The sequence below is a fragment of the Eptesicus fuscus genome, chromosome 11 (genome assembly GCF_027574615.1).
Source record: "Eptesicus fuscus isolate TK198812 chromosome 11, DD_ASM_mEF_20220401, whole genome shotgun sequence".
NCBI classification, from domain to species: domain Eukaryota; kingdom Metazoa; phylum Chordata; class Mammalia; order Chiroptera; family Vespertilionidae; genus Eptesicus; species Eptesicus fuscus.
The window spans coordinates 75,322,963-75,345,196 of NC_072483.1; the positions used below are offsets into that span (position 1 = coordinate 75,322,963).

The 22,234-nt window shown below is 35.9% G+C and overlaps 1 protein-coding gene across 1 annotated transcript in view; it reads left to right on the forward strand.

The window, feature by feature from the left end:
- Positions 1-22,234, forward strand: part of ABCA12 (ATP binding cassette subfamily A member 12) — a 171,199-nt gene that overhangs the window by 72,490 nt on the left and 76,475 nt on the right. Inside the window, exons 6-11 of the mRNA XM_054723042.1 lie at positions 1,157-1,342; positions 1,795-1,973; positions 8,349-8,461; positions 12,909-12,984; positions 16,837-16,955; positions 17,943-18,049. Coding sequence (XP_054579017.1) covers positions 1,157-1,342; positions 1,795-1,973; positions 8,349-8,461; positions 12,909-12,984; positions 16,837-16,955; positions 17,943-18,049 — 780 coding nt within the window. The remainder of the gene's footprint in view (positions 1-1,156; positions 1,343-1,794; positions 1,974-8,348; positions 8,462-12,908; positions 12,985-16,836; positions 16,956-17,942; positions 18,050-22,234) is intronic.

Here is a 22,234-nt window from a genome sequence, read left to right on the forward strand (position 1 = left end):
ATCATTTTGGGGTGAGTTTATGTGCAATGTTAGGGAAGAGATATAGATGAATGATTAGAAGACCTGACACTTATATCCTAGAATAAGAAGATCCAGTTTTGTTCCATTACATTTAGAAGTTGAGTCACTGGAGGGCAGAATATAGATTCTGTGATGTAACTTAAGATGAGAATGAAGTTAGTTGATCATTACTTCACATTAGAATTAATTATTAAGAAGGACCCATTAAATATTATAACTAAATACAATTGGCTCTACAAATATCTAAGCGAGTTCAATAATAGGGAATGTGATCAATATTGTAGCTGAAAATATTGCTGCACCTGTGACTGGTCAGTATTGTGAAATATATGGGGGACTTATAATTCCATAATGAAAATGCTTTCCAATTATTCCTTCATATACATAATTCTTTTTTTTCTTTAAATTTTTTTTTTATTGATTTCAGGGATGAAGGGAGAGGGAGAGAGAGACAGAAACATCAATGATGAGAGAGAATCACTGATTGGCTGCCTCCTTTATGCCCCCCACTGGGGACTGAGCCCACAATCTGGACATATTCCCTGACCGGGAATCGAACCATGACCTCCTGGTTCATAGGTAATGCTCAAACACTGAGCCATGCAGGCTGGGCTTTATGCATAATTCTTAAATAAATAATTGCTTTACAAATGAAACATAACCCATGTTTTTCCACTTCTCTGAATAAATACTGTTGGGCTTGAGAATAAACTCTTATGCTGCTACCTTTTGGAAGTCTTCTGAAGATCATGGCCAGTTTCCCATTAGGGGTTATAAAGAGTTAGAAAACCTGAGTCTCTGCTGCTAAATACCAAGGAAACCCTAAGCCTTTTAAGCCTGACGATTTTTGTCAGAAAAGATCTGATGCATTTAGGTTCTCTGGTCAGAGACAGGAAATGAGTTCAGTTAAACAAATTATATAAAAATCATTTAAATTGTAACAATGACAATAATTACTGCATTCACCCATTTGATGACTCTTTATGGGTAAGCCTAGTGTCTTTTAGTGTTATTTTGCTATAATGCAGGAACTTAAAATGACTATTGTGAAAATAGATTTCATTAAAGACTGGAATACTTTAATATCTATATTTTACTAACAAAATTATTCCACTTTTCTCACACACATTTTTAGCTATTAAATCAAAATTCAACTTCAGAAGACATACGAAGAGAACTGTGTGAGAGCTATCCAGGATACACTGCTGATTACACCTTCTCTTGGACCACGCTAGGGAAAAATGTTTTAAACAAATTTTGCCTGTCCAATATGACCCTTTTAGAGTCTTCTCTCCAAGAATTAACAAACCAGTTCTCTCAGGTGAGTGTAAATATTTTATAATAGTAAACATTTTCATATATGAAGTTTTAAGGTCTACTTAAATAATAAATACAAATAAATATTATAAAATCTACTAATGGAATGAGGGAAGATATGATTGTACCTCCCAAACCAGGTCCTAGAGGAAAATAAAAATATTACTCAGAAGCTAATTTTATTTTAAGAAATTAACCTCCAAAAATGCAATTCCAAATATAGCTCTGTTAACCAAACTTTAAATATGCCAATTTCTGAAGGTATAGGGAAAATGCAATAATGTATAAGTACAAAAGAAATAGTGATTGTCTTTTCAAGTAAAGGATGACTTCAGACTGACTAAAAATTTGAGAGAATGGCTTATGCGAGAATCTAGATGTTTATAGCAATAAGCTATGTGATTACAAGTATTGAAGTCTCATTTTGTCCTGTTTGTGGTTTTATTTTTTTTTAAGATATCAAGGGACCCCAATAACCAGAAGACAGTTTTTCAGGATATGGTCAAAATTCTATCCTTCTTCTCAAAAGTGCAAGAACAGACAGCTGTGTGGCAGCTTCTCTCTAGTTTTCCAGATGTGTTTCAGAATGACACGACACTAAGCCATACATTTGATGTTCTTCGAAATGCAAACAGGTAAGGAAATGTAAGAATTGAGATATCACTATTTACAAAAAAGAGTCCGTTTTTAAAAATATTACTTGTGAGGATCATTGGTAGATAGGTAAAATTGGAGCAAATAACCCTTCAACACCTTATTGCAGATTTTCGTAATGAAGGTAAAGGTATTAGTTAAGCAAGAAGAACCACACATTAAGGTCATTAGGGTTATCAAAATGTACATGAGAAAGTGAGGAAGAACACTAATGTTAACAACTAGATTGTCAGTTGGTATCCCTGAGCTTCTGAGAAAGAGTTGTATAGCAGGACCAATGGTAGACTGGAACATTGACTCAGGTTCCTTCAGGGACAAGAGCTCCATGTATATGGCATGTAAACTACCCAATAATAAATATTTCATTGGGTTTTGGTTGACACCATCCAATATGAAACAAGCCTGTTTATTCAAGTTTTGAACTGAGTCGCCTCAAAGGGATTGGTCTCCCTCCTGTGCTTCCAGGCTGTACATGCTCTTTCTGAGCCTGCATATTGGGTTGGCTTTATTTGACATATAGAACACAAAGACTGGGAAATTTTTGCAGAAGAAACCCCTTTAAAGGTTGCTTTCCTTATAAGAGACCACAGTATGGCCAGCATTTAAAGTTTAATGGAATGGTACTTAGGTTTTGATTGTCCCATCTAGTTAAGTTGAAAATGAGCATTAAAAAACTCAACAATAACTACATCAACTATCAATTATTGAGTCCCATTACATACCAGACAGTTCACTGTGCCCTTTATAAATATCACATTAAGTTCTGCAAGTAAACTATTATTTATTTTATAAATGAGGTAACAGATGGTCATAAAAATTAAATATCTGATGATCATGCAGCTAGGAGGGTTTAAACCTGAGTTTTCTAACTCCAGAACCCAGGCCTTCTCTCTAATATGTCATTAAGAGTACACTGTAGTCCATCTCTAATGTCTGAAGCACCAGAAAACAGTGTTCTCATCTTCTTTGGAAAGCTTCCAAGAGCTTATGTTTATTCAAAGACCTTATAATAAACCCTTATGCTGGCACATTAATCTCACAACATTAAATGCTCACCACAGTGCTTTGAGATAGAGACAACAGATATCCCCATTTTATAGAAGAGGAAATAAAACCTCATGGAGGTCATATGATTTACCCAAGGTTCTACAGTTAGTAAGTAGCAAAAACAGGATCTGAACTCAAGGAATGTAAGTCCCATGCTCTTTCCACAATAGCATGACATAACTAATTTGTAGAAGGAACAACATATTAGGAAATTTGATTCTCTAGATTGGTCCTCATTTTAGCATGTAGGGAAATTTTTACTCACCAGAATTTTATACTCGATCCTAGTACTCCTATTTATATTCTGTCTTAGAAAGCAAACAGGAAAATTAATTAAAGGAGAAGAGAAATTGTATGAATGTATAGTGTAGCAATGAAAAAAGTCAAAATAATATTCAGAATACAGTAAGATATTGCTACACACTCACTAGAATGGGTAAAAATTTTAAAGATGGACAACCCCAATTGTTGGCAAGAATGTAGAGCAAATGGCACTCTTATAGCTTGCTTGTTAAAGTGTAAAATGATAAAACCATTTTGGAAAACAGTATGACAGCTTCTAATGAGGTTAATAGTAGATCCATATAATGTAGCATTTTATTCTTGGGTGTTTACCAAGCAAATGAAAATGTATGCCCACATGAAGACTTCTATGCTAATGATTATAGCAGATTTATTCATGATAGCTAAAAATTAGATTCTAAAGACAAATATTTGTAAACAGAATGACAAAAATATAGTTTATTTATACATTGGAATTCTACTCAATAATAAAAATAAACAGATCACTGAACCACACAAGATGAATAAATCTTATTAATATTATGCTCATAAAAGAACCCAGGCCAAAAAACCTCCAACATACAGAATGTGTAGATATTGTGTGATTTTATTTGAATGAAGTTCCCAAATTGATTAAATTAATCTAAAGTATTAGAAATCAGATCAGTGTACTTTAGAGCAACTATTGAGAGAATGAGGAAAAAATTTTTTGGTGGGGTAGGTTTTATCAAAATGCCTTGTATCTTTATTAGATGGTAATTACATCCTATATAATAAAATCCTAATATGCTAAGTGTCTAGTCGACCAGCCAGCCATTCAACCAATCAAAGCATAATATGCTAATGATATGCTAAGGCCACTCAACCACTCGTTATGACGTGCACTGACCACCAGGGGGCAGATGCTCTGACCAGAAGGTTAGCTTGCTGCTGGGGTCCGGTATGATGAGCCAGATGGGCCCCCGTTGGATGAGCCAGATGGGCCAGCTGAGCAAGATGGGCTGAACATGCCCTGGAGCCCTCCTGCGGTCCCTCCCCAGCTGGCCAACCTCCCGCATCTCTCCCAGGCCCCAATTGTGCACCAGTGGGACCCCTCAGCCTGGCCTGCACCCTCTCGCAATCCAGGACTCCTCGGGGGATGTCAGAGAGCTGGTTTTGGACCAATTCCACAGGGGAAGTGCCACTCAGCCAGAAGCTGGGCTCATGGCTGGCGAGCACAACAGTGATGGCAGGAGCCTCTCCCACCTCTGCAACAGTGCTAAGGATGTCCGACTGCTGGCTTAGGCCCAGGGAGCGGGCCTAAGCCGACAGTCGGACATCCCCTGAGGTCTCCCAGACTGTGAAAGGGTGCAGGCTGGGCTGAGGGACCCCCACCCCCACCACTGAGTGAATGAATTTCATGCACTGGGCCTCTAGTAAGAATATAAATTTGTCAAAACTTAATGAACTGTAACCTAGGTATATTGTATTGTATGTCAATTATACATCAATGAAATTTGCTTTAAAAACAACAAATAAAAATAAGAAATCTCACAAAATAATATTCAGTAGAAGGTAGAAGTTCCAAAGTAATAAATAAATTAATTAAAAATACTTTATTACTTTGGTGGAATATAGTACATAGGAAGGACGTTGCACTATGGCTATTTTTATTCTCTTAAAATCCAAAATAAAATTGTATATTATTGCATTATGCAATAGAATTTGTTAGGTGATGATTACAAATGTTGTAAATCAACCTATATAGTAACAAAGAAAAAAAAAAGTAGCTAAAAGAAATAGCTTCAAGTTATTTTTAAAGCAGATGACATTAGACTTTTAACTAATCAGAACTCTTTCTTTTTTAAACTGGTCAATATTTATTTATTTATTATTGCTAAAGAATAATATTCATTCTTTTTAATATTATAGGCCCTAGCTATATGAGCTTTTTGACTTAGAAAATTAATTTTAAACCTCATTTAACTTTAATTAACTTAAATTTTAAACACTGACACTTGATACAGTAACTGGTAAACCTTTTAGTATGTTTGGAACAATGTGGGTATGTGAACCTACTTTTTTATCTGTAAATGTAATGAAATCTACATACCCTATAATAAACAAACAAACAAACAAATAAATAAATAAAATACAGATTAAGTATTCTTAAATGAAAATTTACCAACTGAATTGAGATGTTCTTTAAGTATAAAATACAAGGTGAATTTTGAAGACTTAGTACAGTAAAATACTTAAAATGTTTTATTAATAATTTTATATTGATTAAAAGTTGAAATAATGTATTTTAGAAGTACTGGGTTAAATAAAATGCATTACTGAAATTAATTTCTTTTTTAATGTGAGTACTAGAAAATTTAAAATTGAATATGTGGCTTGCATTATATTTATTTGAAAAGCCCTCATGAACCATTTTTTTAAAAGTTAATTCTTCTTTACTATTGTTATTAAACTGAATCTCATTAAGAGCCACAATTTCTTCACAAATGACTATATTTTATCACCAAATTACAGTCTCGTTGGCTTATTTTATTCTATGAACCCTATAACAATTTTCATCATTTTCTCCAACAACTTTTTTTTTTAAGTTTCAAGTTGGCATATAACCAAATCACCAAAACCAGATGATATAATGTTAAGGTTATGACAGAAATTAGCAAAAATGAGCAATCATAAAAAAATTAAGAGGGATATAAAAATATCCATTACTTTCACCACTTATGAAGAAGCTATGTGAGATATGAATAACAAAAACTATTTAAAAATATACTTATTTGCAAGGCAACTTGTTTTGGGTAACTTTCATTTTTATATGATGAACAGCAAAAATATATTTTACCTAATAATAGACAAACATGTAAATTGACCATATCTCCGCTACGCCCAAAGCCAATCAGGAGTAAGTATGCAAATTAACCTGACAAAGATGTTGGGTTAATTTGCATATGCAAACGTGGAGCAGCTGGGCGGGGCGGGATGCCACTATGAGGGGGAGGGTGGAGCGGAGGGAGCTATAGAAGCGGTGCTCTGGCCGGGAGAAAGGCCTTGCTGGCTCCCAGGCGGCCCAGGAACGGGGACTTGGCGGCTCCTGGGCAGCCCGGGAGTGGGTACTTGCAGGCTCCTGGGAGGCCGGGAACGAAGCCAGGGGAAGGAAGGCCTATTCTTGCACGAATATCATGCAACGGGCCTCTAGTATACATATAAGTTAAAATAAAAACATTCTGATCAATGGTTCAAAAGATTTTAGAGAAGATGGGGGCCAGGTGTCATTATTTTACATTTTGTAAAGTCTACTGATATTTTATTCATGGTATTAATAACAATAATGCTGACAGTTTTAATGAGTATAAAGTATACTAATGCCAAGTATTCAGTCTTTGAAGGTGTTCCTTTGGACAACAGATCAGGTAAGCCTGGCAGCAGGTCTCGCTGGGAGAAGGCTGGCAGATCTAGGATCTGAGACTGTTTAACTAGTTACATGGTCACCAGGGTTCAGAAACAACTAAAGTCTGAGAACCAGGAAATTCTTGGGGCAAATCTAAAAATGCCTGAGGTGTACAGAGTAGAGATGAAAAGAATAGAGCCACATCTCTATGGCCAACCACACGGCTGGCATAACAAGGTAACGATGCCTGTGGGCTCTGTTTGGAAATCCTCTGCCCTCCTCCTCCCCATGTTGGGGCAAAGTTTCTATTCCAGATGTAAGACGTAGAGTGGAAAGAACATAAACTTGGAAATTAGACAGAACCAGTTCTACTTATTATTACCTGGATAAAACTGTGTAAGTCATATAACTTTTTCAATGTTAGTTGTCCCACTTCAAAAAGCCAAATAAAATTGACTTTATGGAATTAGTACAGAAATAAATGAAATTATATATATATGCTAATATATATACACACACACTCACACAAATACATCATTATCTATATGTATATCTTAATGTTATACTACGAACTAGAGGAAACTCAAAAATTAACACTCTAAATATAGCTTTAATCTATAGCGAGGAAGCTAAAATTAAAATAATCTTAAATAATAAAAATTCCAAAAATATTGTAAAAACAATTAACATATATGCACATACGGTATCTATAGCTAAAGCAAGCCTTTAGTTGGCTGAGAGGCATGAAGAGAACTATTAGCTAATTTGTACTACATTTAACTTTATTACAATGGCAAATAGTTAACAGAGCCTTTTATTCTAGTTACTACTCATGTAAATTAAAGCATTGCCTTATCTTTGATCATTGGTATATAAATCATAGTATTTATGAAATTCAGACATACATGTACAATGCCAGTATTTTTAAAAATATACTAATGACAAAAAGGAGATTGCATTTCTTAATGAATTGCTTTTTAGGAATATGGAATGAAGTCAAGCATCAGTGAATTTTTGGATTGTCTATTTCCAATGCAGACTGCCCATCTTATTGGTAACATAATAATCCCGAGAGACAGTGCCATTTAGTCTAGATATTAATTCTAAACTCTCCTTGGAGGAGTGCCTGTGGGCTACTTTGAGGGCAGAATGAAGTCTTTAATTAGGTCAAGCTCCATTTTTTTTTTTCAAAAACATTACCATTTAGTTAGCAAGACATAAATATTTCTCAAGTGCTTAAATAATAATTATTCCTTTATCAGGGTGTGATTTTTCATGAAAATAATCTTCAATATTTAAAATTTTCCTTTACTTAAAAAAAGTGATATCCTTTCATTGGAAGTAACCATTCCTAATCACTTATCTTTAAATCTTAACTGAAACAACTAATGTGAACTTTGCTCCCTTACTTTTAGGCCCAGGCTTAAAAATTCTGGAAACGTGCTCTTAATTTATGAAAATTTTGTTGGGATTTTATGCATGAAAAGACAAACATGTAATTTAACAACAAAAACACCATCTTGTCTTTTTTCTGTTACAAGAACATTTTCTCTACTGTAGACATTTTCTCCTTGAATAACCTTTTGTTTCTGTCTGCAAACCTCGAAATGCGATTTGGCTTAATTGTTTTTCTACTTGTTAGTGCGCTGCTGGTCGTGCAGAAGGTTTTTCCACATCTCACAACTAACGAAGGTTTCAGAACTCTCCATAAATCTGTTAAACATCTGCTGTACACTCTGAACTCCCCAGCTCAAGGTATTGTATTTCCATTTTACTCTATTCTCTTCTGTGTCTCAAAGCCTGTTAAGAGTATAAAACAGAGTGCAATGGAAGTAATCATTTATGGATGATATTATTCTTAGGTGGGGGCATATGCTGGACTAAATCTGGACATCTGGCTAATCAAAGAGTGGAGAAAGGGAGAAATGGCCAGAAAAGACACTGGCTTTCTAGAGCTTTTATTTAGGTGAAAACAATCTCTCAGCTTATAAAACTATGTTTATACTTGGTAAGGAAAATAAATATCAGGAGTAAGCCTCAACAGATTTTAACTAGTACTTTCTGGAACACTGAATTGCAGACTGTTTGCCCTCACTTCCAAATTTCAGGTTTTTAATCAGGATGAGTCTTTTATTGGTAAAAATATACCCCTCCACCACCATTTTGAAAATGCATGATGGACATCGGAGCGTGAGTAGATCAGTATAAATCTACTGTCAATCCCAGTGCAAGGCTATAGCATGGTGCTAGTGAGTCTGAAAATATCACCTTTGCATATGTAGAATACCATCATATACCACACATGAAAACACATAACACACACACACACACACACACACACACACACACACACACACACACACACACAGATATTTAGGGCTGTAATAAGCCCCTAATCCCCAAGTAAAATGTTCTGTTTGCATTTAGCTTTCCTGAATGAGTTTAGAATTACATCTTCTCAACTGAGTTTGTCAGCTTTTAAATATGTGGTCTTTATCTTTGGATCGACAAATAAGTACCCTGAGAACATCAGGTCACAAGCTGATTATTCATTGTAAGGTCTCGAACCATTAGTTTTCATATGAAAAGCAGGTTTGGAAAGGTGAATTCTTGGTGAATTCTCACTGGAGGGTCTAACATATTCTTGGATACAATTTCTGTTAGTCTACAGCATTTTGCACATCTACAATTACATAATTAATGACTAGCTTTCAAGATTTTTGTTAAATTCAAAGTCTTAAAGAACATGGAGGTGCTAGGGGAAGGCTTACCGTTTTTAAAAAGTCCAGGCCAGAAAACCAGACAGCGCACTAACAAACACCAATTATTTCCCACGTATTTCTTTTTGGACTTGCATTTTACAGACTCAAGAACTTCAAGTGTCTCCTTACCATTCTTTTCCTTTTCACCTGCAGACTCACACCTTGTAATTATATAAAGAGATAACATTAAAAAGTGTTTTACAAATGACAAAAGCTCATCAGGGCTTTAAAAGCCACAGGAGTAAGCAGCATTTCTTATTAACTGAGGCAGCAAACCATTTATCCTGGTGAACAGTATAATTCAGTATTCTAATATTTTGCATTAGCCATGTCTCATGTCTATGCATATAGTAATAATTTTTGCATGTATTGAAATATGTCATTGGATGGTCAAGATGACAAGGAAATGCATCAAAGAAATGTTTTTATTTGAAAACTTGATACGATTAATTAAATTTGTTTTAATTTCCTCCTTGTGACTTCATCAGTCTGAGAACACCAAGGCGGTGGTTTTAATGTCAATTCCTAAAAGTCATTAACCCCAAGTCCCTACCTGCTTATGTAGAAACTTTCTGGACTTTGAAAAATCCTTCTAGGTGTTTGAGGAAATCTTTCAGGAAACCTGAACTTGTCACTGAGGGCTCAACCAGCGACCAACAGCTCAGGGGTCTCTAGCACCAAGTACAGCCTCCTGCCACATTGCCAGGCCACCCAGGGCTCATTGTTCATGGCATTGTACAGTATTTGTGAAGGGAACACATTTTCTCCCTTGGCTTTAGCTTCAGTGAAGCTGGAGTGGGGTGGGATCTCACAGCAGAGTGGTTGGGTCCTCTCTAACGTATGACAGGGCTGATAGAGTTTTGGAAATCTCACACCACTCATTCAAAGAAGGACAATAAAAAGGTAGTATTTTTTGTATCAATGGTAAGCGCTTTGTTATCTTAAGTCCCTTTTATCATCAAGACCACTCCATGAAATGCAGTTATTAACCCCTTTTTTTCAGACAAAGAAACTGAGGCAAAGGGAGGTGGGGGCACTTCGCTTATGTGATACATTCAGCAAGTAAAACTAAATCCTGGATCTATGTCCAAAGCCAGGTCCCTTGAGCTTTTTGCTAGATGGCCTCACTCATATTTACTTAATGGGACATTCACACACTTGATTCCAGGATATCTTGTGCAAGTACCTGCCACCACCAAACCTCAGAATGGCTCCACTTGCAGTCACTGATGGAGTTTGACTCATTGTTCCAGATTCCTTCCACATGATACATTTTCCCACAGCCATCCCCTCATTCTTCTCCACACACTGGTTTCTACAATCTTCTCCCCTCCCCATGTCTATTTCTGATTCAACCTTGATTATGAACACACTTCAAGGTTTCTTCAGAAGCCTACTCAGCTACCATGAAAATATGGAGATGCCAGTAGACTCTCGGGAAAAAGTTTGTCTCCTAATTTCCTGTGTTAAGGAATCCAGTCCTCAGCTCTGCCTAAGCGAGGCTCCCTGCTTCGGAGTTTAGTATTTAGCATTTCCATTTATAAACACTGAATTTTGAGAGCAAAGGTTACCTCTGTGACTCGCTGAAGTTTGCTCTTTTGCAAAGTAGTAAATTATATGAAACTATATCTTTAACTAGAAAGCCATTTTTTACTGGTAAATGTTATCTGTGCACTAGATTACTTTGTATCTATGGACACCATTTTAAAATATGTCTAATTCTATAAACTAAAAACAGTAAACTCTCACTCTTTAAAGGTCTGTAACATTTCCCACTTTGTTAAAGCCTATTTAGTGTAGTGTTTTTATCAGGATATTTTATAGTCCAGAAGCAAGAGTGGCCAGAGAAAAAAGTGCCTACTAACATCAGGGCCAAGTCTATCATTGAACTGCAAAGTTAATTCTATTAGGTACTCATTTTAGTAGCCTGATGAGGAAGAGAAACTCCATGCAACATATTATACAAATGCCACGGAACATGCTCAGTATCACCTTGGAGTTCGAAGTGAGAAATATTTGGTCTTAGAAAAATGGCTTTGTATACTTTTACATTGCAAAAGCATAAATCTCAATAGAGTGCTATCCTTGCCTATTCTCTATATAGATGCCAATAAATAATCAGTTTTACCATCATTAATTAGGTTTACTTATTCTGCGTATCTTCATTCATTGATGGTCCTTTAGCCCACTGATGCGTGGCTATCATTAGAGCAATAACATTCAGCTGCACCTTGAGCTGAACGCGAGGAAGCTCCGCTTGGCTGAACAGGAAAACTGAAAAAGCCACTCTGCCAGTGACTAGGGATGGTGCAAACATTACTCAAACATGACTGATGCAGAGATAGATGAGGAGGTCTTCAATTCTGTGATACTCTTTTACACACATGCTAATTTAAATAGACCACATGATCAGCACTGGGAAAGCATGGATGAGTGCATTGTTGTGCACTAGGACCTTTCAGAAGGCCATAGGACACCCCAACTAGAGACAATGGGAGAACTATTAGTGCTGGTAATAAAATTTCCTATTGAAAACGATTAGGCCAGTGTTAAAATGACAGCACTGGAACATAATGAATTATTTATAAGGAATAAGTAGTGACAGAAGAGAAGACTAAAATAAGTGATAGTGTTTTCCTAAAGGGGCTGAATGAAAGCACTGGATTGATGATGTTTTTATTTATGCAGTAGCCATTTCAAATATTTTCACTTTCAATTTTTCATGTGAATGCTATTGCACACTTACTGTTTAATGATACAGTGTTACGCGGCGAGCTGCATCAACAACCTATTTGACTTCTGGGGGCAATTCTCAATGTTAAATTAGATCTTCACATATGGCTTCCAACAGACCCAACTTAGTGATTACCTTCCACACTCCAAACCTTCATATTATTTGAAACCACTCAGAATTCTGTTTAAATTGGCCAATTTGCATTCACAGCTGCATTCAATTGAAGTCAGAGGCTGCTTTTTGAAAGATGAAAAATGTCGATTAGTGATGACAGATGTTCCTAAGTTCTAGACAACTTAGGCAAAGAAAACCCAGTGATCCATGACTGTAATTGGCTTCATTTGATTAACAAGTCACATGGTAGTCAATCTGCATTATACTATTCAAGAATCATCGATGCATTCAGGCCTTAGGATAAAATAATGTAAATGGTTCGATGCACAAAGAAAGAATTTGTTAGAAATGCGTGTACTTGACCATTAGGATTATTTTGATTAGTAGTCATCTATTTCCTATAAATATCCTAATTTTTTTTTCTTTTAACAAAAAGAGCATAGACACACTTGTAAAATTCTTTGGAGAAAAATTCTGCAGATTTTCTGCATTTTTTCCCCCTTTAATTTGACCGGAGAAGATATCTGTTAAGAAATATAACTACTGTAAGGAAACATGTTAAACATTGACCTATATAAATGTTTTACTGTAGGCACCTCTGATAATACAACGCATACATGGAGTGAAGAAGATGCCCAGTCACTTTCTCCAAGCAGCCTGGCTGCACAGTAAGTCTTTTTCTGTTGGTTTGTTGGTTTTTTTTTCTAAATTGGTAGGCAACCTGGCTGAATCAATCAAAACAATTCATAGGCATAATTCATTCATGTGTGTAAGACTATGGAATAGAAAAGTCAATTCTTGATTAATTAAAGAAAAGGGTATAGTTGAAGTGCATTAATGTTGGAACTTATAGGGATCTCATTTCAATTCTAAGATTACATATCTAGATCCAACATGTCCTATCTGGATTGGTTGCCTTATGTCTATGAGGAAATCTAGCTGAAGGTTCAATTTCCAACCCTTTTTGAGGTTTTTCATCATGAAAAATGTACAACCTTGCAATTTTTTACATTATCACTTATTTCAGCTTTCAAAATAAAAGTATTTCTTATGCCCAGTCAAGGTAATGCAAAAATGTATTTGCTTCAGCAGTATTCCGGGAGCAAACCTGTTTGTAGGGAACTCTTATTGGGGCATGCAAATATGTTGTCCCAGATACAGGCAGGGGAAATGACAGCAGCAACCTTGCTTCTAAGGACCGTTAATATAAGTAGTTCCCTGTAATAGCTGTAACAGGTATTGTAGTAAATACAAGCAGTTGCCTGTTGAAGCTGATTGAAGTAAATTCCTACCTCCAGGCAAATTTAGAGACTAGATGGCCTGCTACGTGAAGGTTGTTTAGGCTTGATAAGTTATATTATTGAATTTTTTTACTTTAGTCCCAAAGGATACATTTTTATGCTAATGGAAATTTGTACAAAAAAAAATAGTAAGTCTTATTTGTAACCATTAATGTTTTTCTAAAATAAAATGCATTTAGTTGTTTATAATATTTCTATTACTGAACAAGAAGTTCTCCAACTCTGGGTAATTCTAGGCAAAATCCTCCCATAAACCACCATCTCCTATGTCTGTTTCCACCTCTCTTCACCTCTAAAGTAGCTGAATCAAATGCTTCTCCCAGAGCAATCGAGCAGCCCTGGGACAATCCCCCTTTGCTAGGATGCCATGTTCCAAATGGTCTTTTATAGCCATCAAAATAATTTTTTTAAAAGCCTTGAATTGAGACAACTGAATGTTTATTGTTAAGGCCAGGTATCTTTATCAGAGCCTCAAGGTATCCAAAGCATTGAGAATGCTAGCACTGAAGACCTGCAAATTCTACAGTAAACATAGTTAGCTGCTGACAGCTATCTGACAGTTTATTAGGAAGAATTCAATACTTTCAAGATGGTTCTTGTTGAGATTGATAAAATAAAGGGATTTTTTATATTTGGACTTCCTTTCCATTCCCATTTTAAAATAATCCCAGCGTGGCATTATTTGGCATAAATTAAAAATTCTTGGTCCAGAAATTTCTAAAGAAAGCTGCTCGAAAATATTTTTTTCTTATCTCTTCTTCCTCCTCATTGTTTTTGTTCTAAGGTTATTGTTTTTATTGTTGTTACTAGAGGCCTGGCACAAGAAATTCATACGGGGGTACGGTTCCTAGGCCTGGCCTGCGATCAGGGCCATCTTCCCCGCTGCCCACAGCCATCTTCGCCCCCCTGCCGCCACCCACCCCTGGTTCCTCATTCGCCATCAGGCATTTGGAGCCTGTCGGCTGGGGGAAAGAGACCAAAATGTGGTCAGTGTGCCTCATAGGGACTGGTGTAGCAGTTGTTCTGCCATTAGGGTCAATTTGCATATTACCCTTTTATTATATAGGATTGGTGTGTGTGTGTGTGTGTGTGTGTGTGTGTGTGTGTGTACTAGTATGTGTGTATGTGCACACTCATTCATGCAGACATCTGCAAACTCGTCTTCTTATAAGCATGCTTGGGAAGTAGATAGAATTATATAGAAAGGATCCATATATTAAATTGTTTGAAAAAATAATTGGATGTTTATGCCTGGACAGTGGCACATAGATATGGAATCTTAATTTGGGGAGTATATTAAATCCAGTCTCAAAAATCTTGTCAATCAAATGTTCTTTAGGCAACTAAGAGAATGGCTCAGGTAATATTTCAAGGTCACTTCTAGTGCAGCATTTTTTTATTTTAAGCTTGAAATTTTATCATGAGAATCTTCTATGCCACTCCATTTAGAAGGTTAGGCCAATATTTTGCTATTGAGCGCTGCACCGGGATGGAAATGGCTCTATGCTATAATAACTGTGACAGAAAAGAAGACAAACACAAAAGAAAGAAAGGCAATATCTAAGTGAGAGCCTCTGTTCAAAAAAATGCCTGGACAAAAGCAACAGGTTTTGGGAATGATTGCTGTTGTTTTTAATATGAAGGCTATGGATTATACTGAAATGAGGATCAGCCATCTGATCAATTAGCTGTGCTCTGTCTGCCAAGTTAGAGACTTTTCTTGACATAGATTTTTTAAAAGTTCCTCAAGGACCCAGTGTTGTTAACCCACATCTAAGCACTCTGAAACTTCTTTAGTGTTAATGTTTACATTTCCTTACATGTTTCCTAGCTATGCCAGGATAGGACTCTTCCCTTAGTATTTGAAAATCAAAGTTAAACACATCTGACAAAAGTAGTTAATTTGTGTATTGTACAGTTTGATTCAAAGTAGATGTCCCCAAAGCAGTCATTGACATTTATTCTATCTTTACCGTAACAAAATTCAACAGTAGACATTAAGGGAAGAAGTTATAAAATAAATAGAGAAACAGCCTCATAGTTGAAGTGAAGGGCATGCATAACACACATATTTATTCATTTACATACATATACTCCCAAAATATAAGGCTATGTTCTCATATGCCAGTCAAAAAGAAACCATAAAGTGGTTAATTTGGGAACACTAAATTGGTTGTTTCTTTACATTTTTCCTTATCTTTTTTTCTTTCTTGTTGAGTTTATTGGGGTGACACTGGTTAATAAAATTATACAGGTTTCAGGTGCACAATTCCACACACATCATCTGTACACTGTATTGTGTGTTCATCACCCCAAGTCAAGTCTCCGTCCATCACCATTTATCCTTTCTTTATCTTCCTCCACCTCTCTCCCCACCTCCCCGCAGCAATCACCACACTGTTGTCATGTTGAATTGGATATTTTTAAAAAAGGAACATATACTGTTTAATTGGATGCCTCTCTTTCTCTTTAATTATAATGAAATGAATTTATATAGGGAATGATATAGGTGTAAAAGATATAGTAGATTAGCCTCTTACACACTTTATTTTCAGTTTTCTGTTTACACGTGCAACCATAAAAATTGCAACTTGATTGACAAGAGAAGAAACTGAGGCATGGTGTGAGGTTGCAAGGCTTAGAGGGAAAAGAAAAAAACACACAAGACTCACAGGACATACTTTCATTGAAAAATTATATCCAGCCCATCATAGTCAGTGGTAGAGAGTCGACCTGTGAACCAAGAGGTCATGGTTCAATTCCTGCTCAGGTCACATGCCTGGGTTGCAGGCTCGATCCTGTGAAGGGTGTGCAGGAGGCAGCTGATCAATGATTCTCTCTCATCATTGATGTCTCTGTCTCTCTCTCCCTCTCCCTTCCTCTCTGAAATCAAAGAAAAAAATATATTTTAAAAAAAAAGATAAACTATCGTTTATACAAAATTCAAGTTTAACTAGGAGTTATGTATTTTATCAGGCACCCCTAGCCCAGTGAGTTTTTCTGTCCCATTAATGTGCCTAAAATTATCTTGACATCACTTATGATTGAATATTAAAATAATTAAGTACTTTGATTATGCCCATGGGAAAGGCAAGTGCTCAGAGAACCCAGAGTCCTGCTGCTTCACATGCCAACACCAGGGACTCAAATGATCTCAACAAAATGGCTTTGCTTTATTTCTATATGACTTAATTTACATATTCTTTTCCAATTCTATAGGCTCCTACTACTAGAGAACTTTGAAGATGCCCTCTTAAGTATATCAGCAGATAGTCCTTATCTTCCTTACTTGGCATGTGTGAGAAATGTCACTGACAACTTGGCCAGGGGATCGCAAGGTAATACTTCTCTTAACAGTCAAAGCTCAGCTCATGGTTTCTAATTCTGTTCTGAAGTAGTAAGTCTTTCAAGATGTTTGCTTAAAAAGGAAAGAGAATTTACACATCTTGTTTCCATATGCATCAGTTTTACTTTGGTGGTTTGATATATGAAGGGAATATGTAATCAGATTATTATATTGTTCTCTTGCTGCTGCTAGTACAAACTTGCCAAAGGTCCCAGAGTCCTTAAGGGTTCACCTAACCCTTCATAACTTTTTTTTGTGCCCTTCATAATCTCAAGTGTAAAAAAAAAAAAAAAAGAAGAAGAATGATAATAGTGACTTCCTAAAGCAGATGTAAATTACATAAACAAAGGAATTTTTGTGGTAGAATATTTTTTACTTCCTACCTTTACACACTTTATTTTCAGTTTTCTGCCTGCACGTGCAACCATAAAAATTGCATTTAATCAAATGTGGTTTCTTTTCTTTTCCTTTAAAGAGAAAATATCTATGTTCTCACATTTTAGAGGAGATAGGTTTTCCTTTTTCCTACACCAAACACATTTTTGAGACTTAATGGCAAGCAAATAGCATAACAAATAATTATACATGGTCTCCGTTTAGCAGGCATGAATTAATTGAGGTTGCTGGGGCATGTTTGTGTCACAGTGATTATACAACCTATTCTCCCCAAACACTTCAACTTAATAGTAGATCTAAAAGTCATAAACAAAAACAGTCAGTTCACAGAGAGCCAAAACTGCTTAGCAACTTTGCTGGAAATATTTTTGTCTCTAGGCAGAATACCTGAATATTTCTAAAACAGTGAACTCTGTAGTCTCCATTGTTCAAAAAAAGGTTACATTTTCACTCGCCTTCTGTTTAGATTGAACTAGACTATTATTTTAGAAAAGCAATAAATTAGGATAAAGGTATCTTTCAAATTCGTTTCCTAAATGACTTTGCAATTCACATAAAGTAACTTTTCTTCCCTCCTTTGCAGAAAATTTAAGACTCCTGCAGTCCACAATTCGATTTAAAAAATATTTTCTTCAAAATGGTTCCTATGAGGATCACTTCCCTTCACTTCCTGAAGTCCTAAAATCAAAAGTAAGCCCTGAAAGAAAAAAAAAAATAAACCTCAACCTTTCTTGTTGTCCTTTATCAAGATGGCTTTTAGTTTAAGTTTTAAATCTGTATCTTCATAAATATGGGTCCTATTTGGACTCTAGATTCATGCTGGAAAAGTGTGACAGAGTGTGCTGATGTTATATAACAATATTTTGTGCTGGTGTTTATAATAATATTTTGTTTTTAATCAATGGATTTCTTTGTATGAAATGACCCATAAGAGTCAAGTTACAGTATACATACACATAAAAGAATGACTAAAATATGGTTATCTCATAAAGCTTCATGATTTTAAAAAAACATTCATAATATCATTTCTAATTTGAGTTGTACTTAGTTTTCAAAACTATAAAATTTGATTTCAAAAGCTTATGTTTTAGACTTCACAGTGTACAAAAAACCTCAGGAGTTGACTCACCTTATTTTTTATTGTTATTATCATAAGAAGAAACTAACAACGTATTAGAATATATGACATTGAAGAAAGAGGAGAAAGCAACAACAAAACTTAAAAACTCAGAAGTTTGTCTGAATTGGTTCATGTTTATTGGTCAATTATTTTTTGCTTAGCTCATGCATATAGTATGCAGGTTATCATGAAATTCACTTCATTTCTTAAAATAACTCTATTAAATTCTGAAAGCAGATTTCCTAGTTAGAACAGCAGTTTAATATGATTTATGTAGCCAGGGATAAAATAAAATTAGAACTGGTTTATTCAGGGCAAGCAAGATGCCTTGCTGTAGAGTCAACATGGTATAATTAAGCAGACATCCAAATCATATGTCCATGAATATTGCAAATATATATGCTGGTTAGATTACCTACATTGAAGTCCTAGTCTTCCACAAATCAACATTTCTAATATACTTAATTTAGCACTATCTTGATTTGTTTGTTCAAATGAGAAGGAAGTTGTGCATTCATCTGGAAAATTTCTACTCTTCTTCAAGGACAAGTTTAAATGTCATTCCAGTAATATGAGAGTATCGCCTTTCTCCCTATTCCTCAGCCAGGATAATGACTTTGTGTGCATATAATATTTATCCATTCTTCCATTCCATCCATCATCTACATTCACATAATACTAATCTATTTCTTTAAAATACATAATTTCCATTTGTCAAATTCTTATAATCATTTGGAGGACGAAAAACAGCCCAATAACTATAACCCAGTGAGGTGAGTGCTGTGGTATGTGGAAGGACAGGATTCTGTGTATGGAGGTGGGATAGCTAAGTCAGATTGCAGGAGATGGAGGTGGAGAGACAATTTCATGGAGGAGATCATGTTTACTCTGCGTCTTGTACGACTATGTAGAAGAATGAGGCTACAATCCTACATTCCAGACATAGAGACCTGCATTTGTAAGAGACACAGGTTACCTGGAGTCATGTTGTCAAGCTTGAGCAGAAGGTGCCTGTGGAAGAAACTGGGCCCAGATTATAAAGGCCTCTTTGTGCTTAGTCAGAGGGTTTGGATCTGATGCTGAAAGTTGCAAATTTTAAGAAGGTGATATTTGCATTTTAGAAAGAGATCTCTCTGGGAGAATTGTGGGGGATAGATTGGAGGAAAGCAAAATAGGTGATATTTGAAGTAACCTAAGCAAAAATTGAGACCCAGCACTGTGTCAGTGGCAGAGAATGGGAAGGAAGAGACAGTTTCAAGAGTGTTGTAGGAGTTTGTGTTGACAGGAAATGGCAGCCAATGAGGGGTGAGGCATAAGGAAGAGTTTCTGATGACAGTGACATTTCTGGGTTTGGAACTTATTACTTAGCACTACAATTTGTTGTAAAGATAGAATCTATTTCCCTCAATAGAGTGTAAACTCTGATTAAATTATACCGCGGCATCTCTAAAGCCCCTAGCACATAGTAGGAGCTGTTGATTGTTATGAATAAATGAGAGTGCTAAAGTAGAGCCCTGGCGATGCAATTGTGTCACTGGACAATTACTCACTGTAGTTCTCAACTTGTGAAAGTAACCAATATAAAATATACAATATCAATATACAATATACAATATACACTAGGGAAATGGAAACAAAGCATTCTCAATCTTTTAGAGTAATGGGATGGGAATAGAGCTAAGAATAATTTAAAACAGCACCCACATTTTTAATGTACTATTCTACTAGAGGGTTATATTAAGAAAAAATTCTAGAAGCATGGAAATAAACTACAATTTTATCCCTTGGGTAGAAAATGTATTGTCATTTATAAAAGCATGGGTGCTGTTTGCCATTGACAGAACCCTTCAGTCCAAGACTATCAGCTCCGTGAGGAATGTTGCTAAGTTTATCCATTTAGTGTTATATCTTCTGCACCTGGTGTAGAGTCTGACTCATGGAAAATATTCAGTGCATATCATTGAAAGAATGAAAACAAACTCCTAGAGCTTTACAATAAGAGGTGCCTTTACTTCCCTGATTTGCCTGTCATTTGTTGGTGACTTTTCCTCCGTTCCCATCCCTCATTTCTAGCCCTAACATTCTACTCTAGAACTTTATGTATTCTTGTCCCTTCATTGTTTATTTTATGCCTTTTTAGTTCCAATCACTTTGGTGGGAAGGAAAATTCATGACTGGGGAACTATAAATGAAGTAGATATTCTCCATATTGGGCAGAAATATAGATAACACAATATTTTTACTGTAACACTTTTACATTTTTAAGTAGTCCCCTTCCCCCTGCAAAGAGGCCAGGTGTATTGCTGTTTTATCATTTTTATGCTTACAATATTTTGAGTTGTACACCATCATGTCACTTACAATCTTGATTCAGATGCATTTGGGCACCAGAGGCACTGGGGGATTCAGTTGCAGAGGGACATGGAGTTAGTTATGGGTCATTGTTCAAGTGTAGACCTGAGCCCTTACTAGGCAGGGTGGTGATAAAGGAGAGAGGGGCTTACTTGAGGCTCTGACAGACCTGCAATCTGGACTTGACACATAATTTTGAAGAGAGAATTATAATTCTCTGAATTTATGTTGATTACTAATGACCCATGTAGCTTCAAAGTTTTAGTGCGTGCATGAACAAATTTTAGAAGATGGTTGTAAATAATGACAAATACTAAATTACCAGCATGCTACCCCTTAGTAGATGTGCCTCACCGTGCATTCCATGGTATTAACCTTGAGTTAAATCCTTATTTCAGAGGACCAAAGCCACTTCAATAGCATGGCTAGATTTCCATTTCACTTCTATTACTTTTAGCTTGTCAAGTCAAAATTGTACTATATGGACTTTTACTGGGTTCTCATACATGTATGCCAAAGTTGCCATTTAAAAAATATATTTTGGTCTCTAGGAAGGAGAATAAGTCATTTAAATGGACTATATCCTCAAATGCTCAATTAAAATAAACATATTGAGCTACCAGTATTTATTCTTTTATTTAAAAATCATTAAAATAAAGGTAGGTGGAGGATGTGGCAGGAAGGATTGGCCTCTATTCATTAGAAGTTCAAGCATATCTATTATCTGGAAAATCAAAGGAAGGAACAGAGTGGCAAACATGTAGTTACAGCTGGTAATGATTGGATCTATTACAAAATGGAAAATTTCTCATAGCAATAAAACTAGTAAGTAGAATTTTAATACATATTTGACCATTTCAGATAGTTCAAACCCAGAAGTCAATTAGGATATTAAATACAGTTGAAAACAGGCCAGTAGTATTTGCTAAGATGATTGGTGTTTAATTGCAGCTGCCTGCATGTTGTTACTATAAACCTCTCATCAAAGACACATCCTTGTGCTTGTTCCATTTGATATATGGAAAGAAATGTTCCAAACATTTGCCTGTATTATAAAACAATTCATTTCTGTCAAAATACAACTTCTTATTAAAAACTGAGCTGCAGCCCTAGCTGGTTTGGCTTAGTGGATAGAGCGTTGGCCCAGGAAACTGAAGGGTCCCGGGTTCGATTCCAGTCAAGGGCACGTACCTTGGTTGCAGGCTTAATCCCTGGTGCATGCAGGAGGCAACCAATTGATGTGTCTTGCTCACATTGATGTTCTTCACTCTCTCTCTCTGTCTCTCCCCATCCCTTCCACTCTCTCTGAAAATCAATGGAAAAATATCCTCAGGTGAAGATTAACAAAAACAAAACAAATAAAACAAAAAACCACTGAGCTGCAGTGAATGACACATATTTGC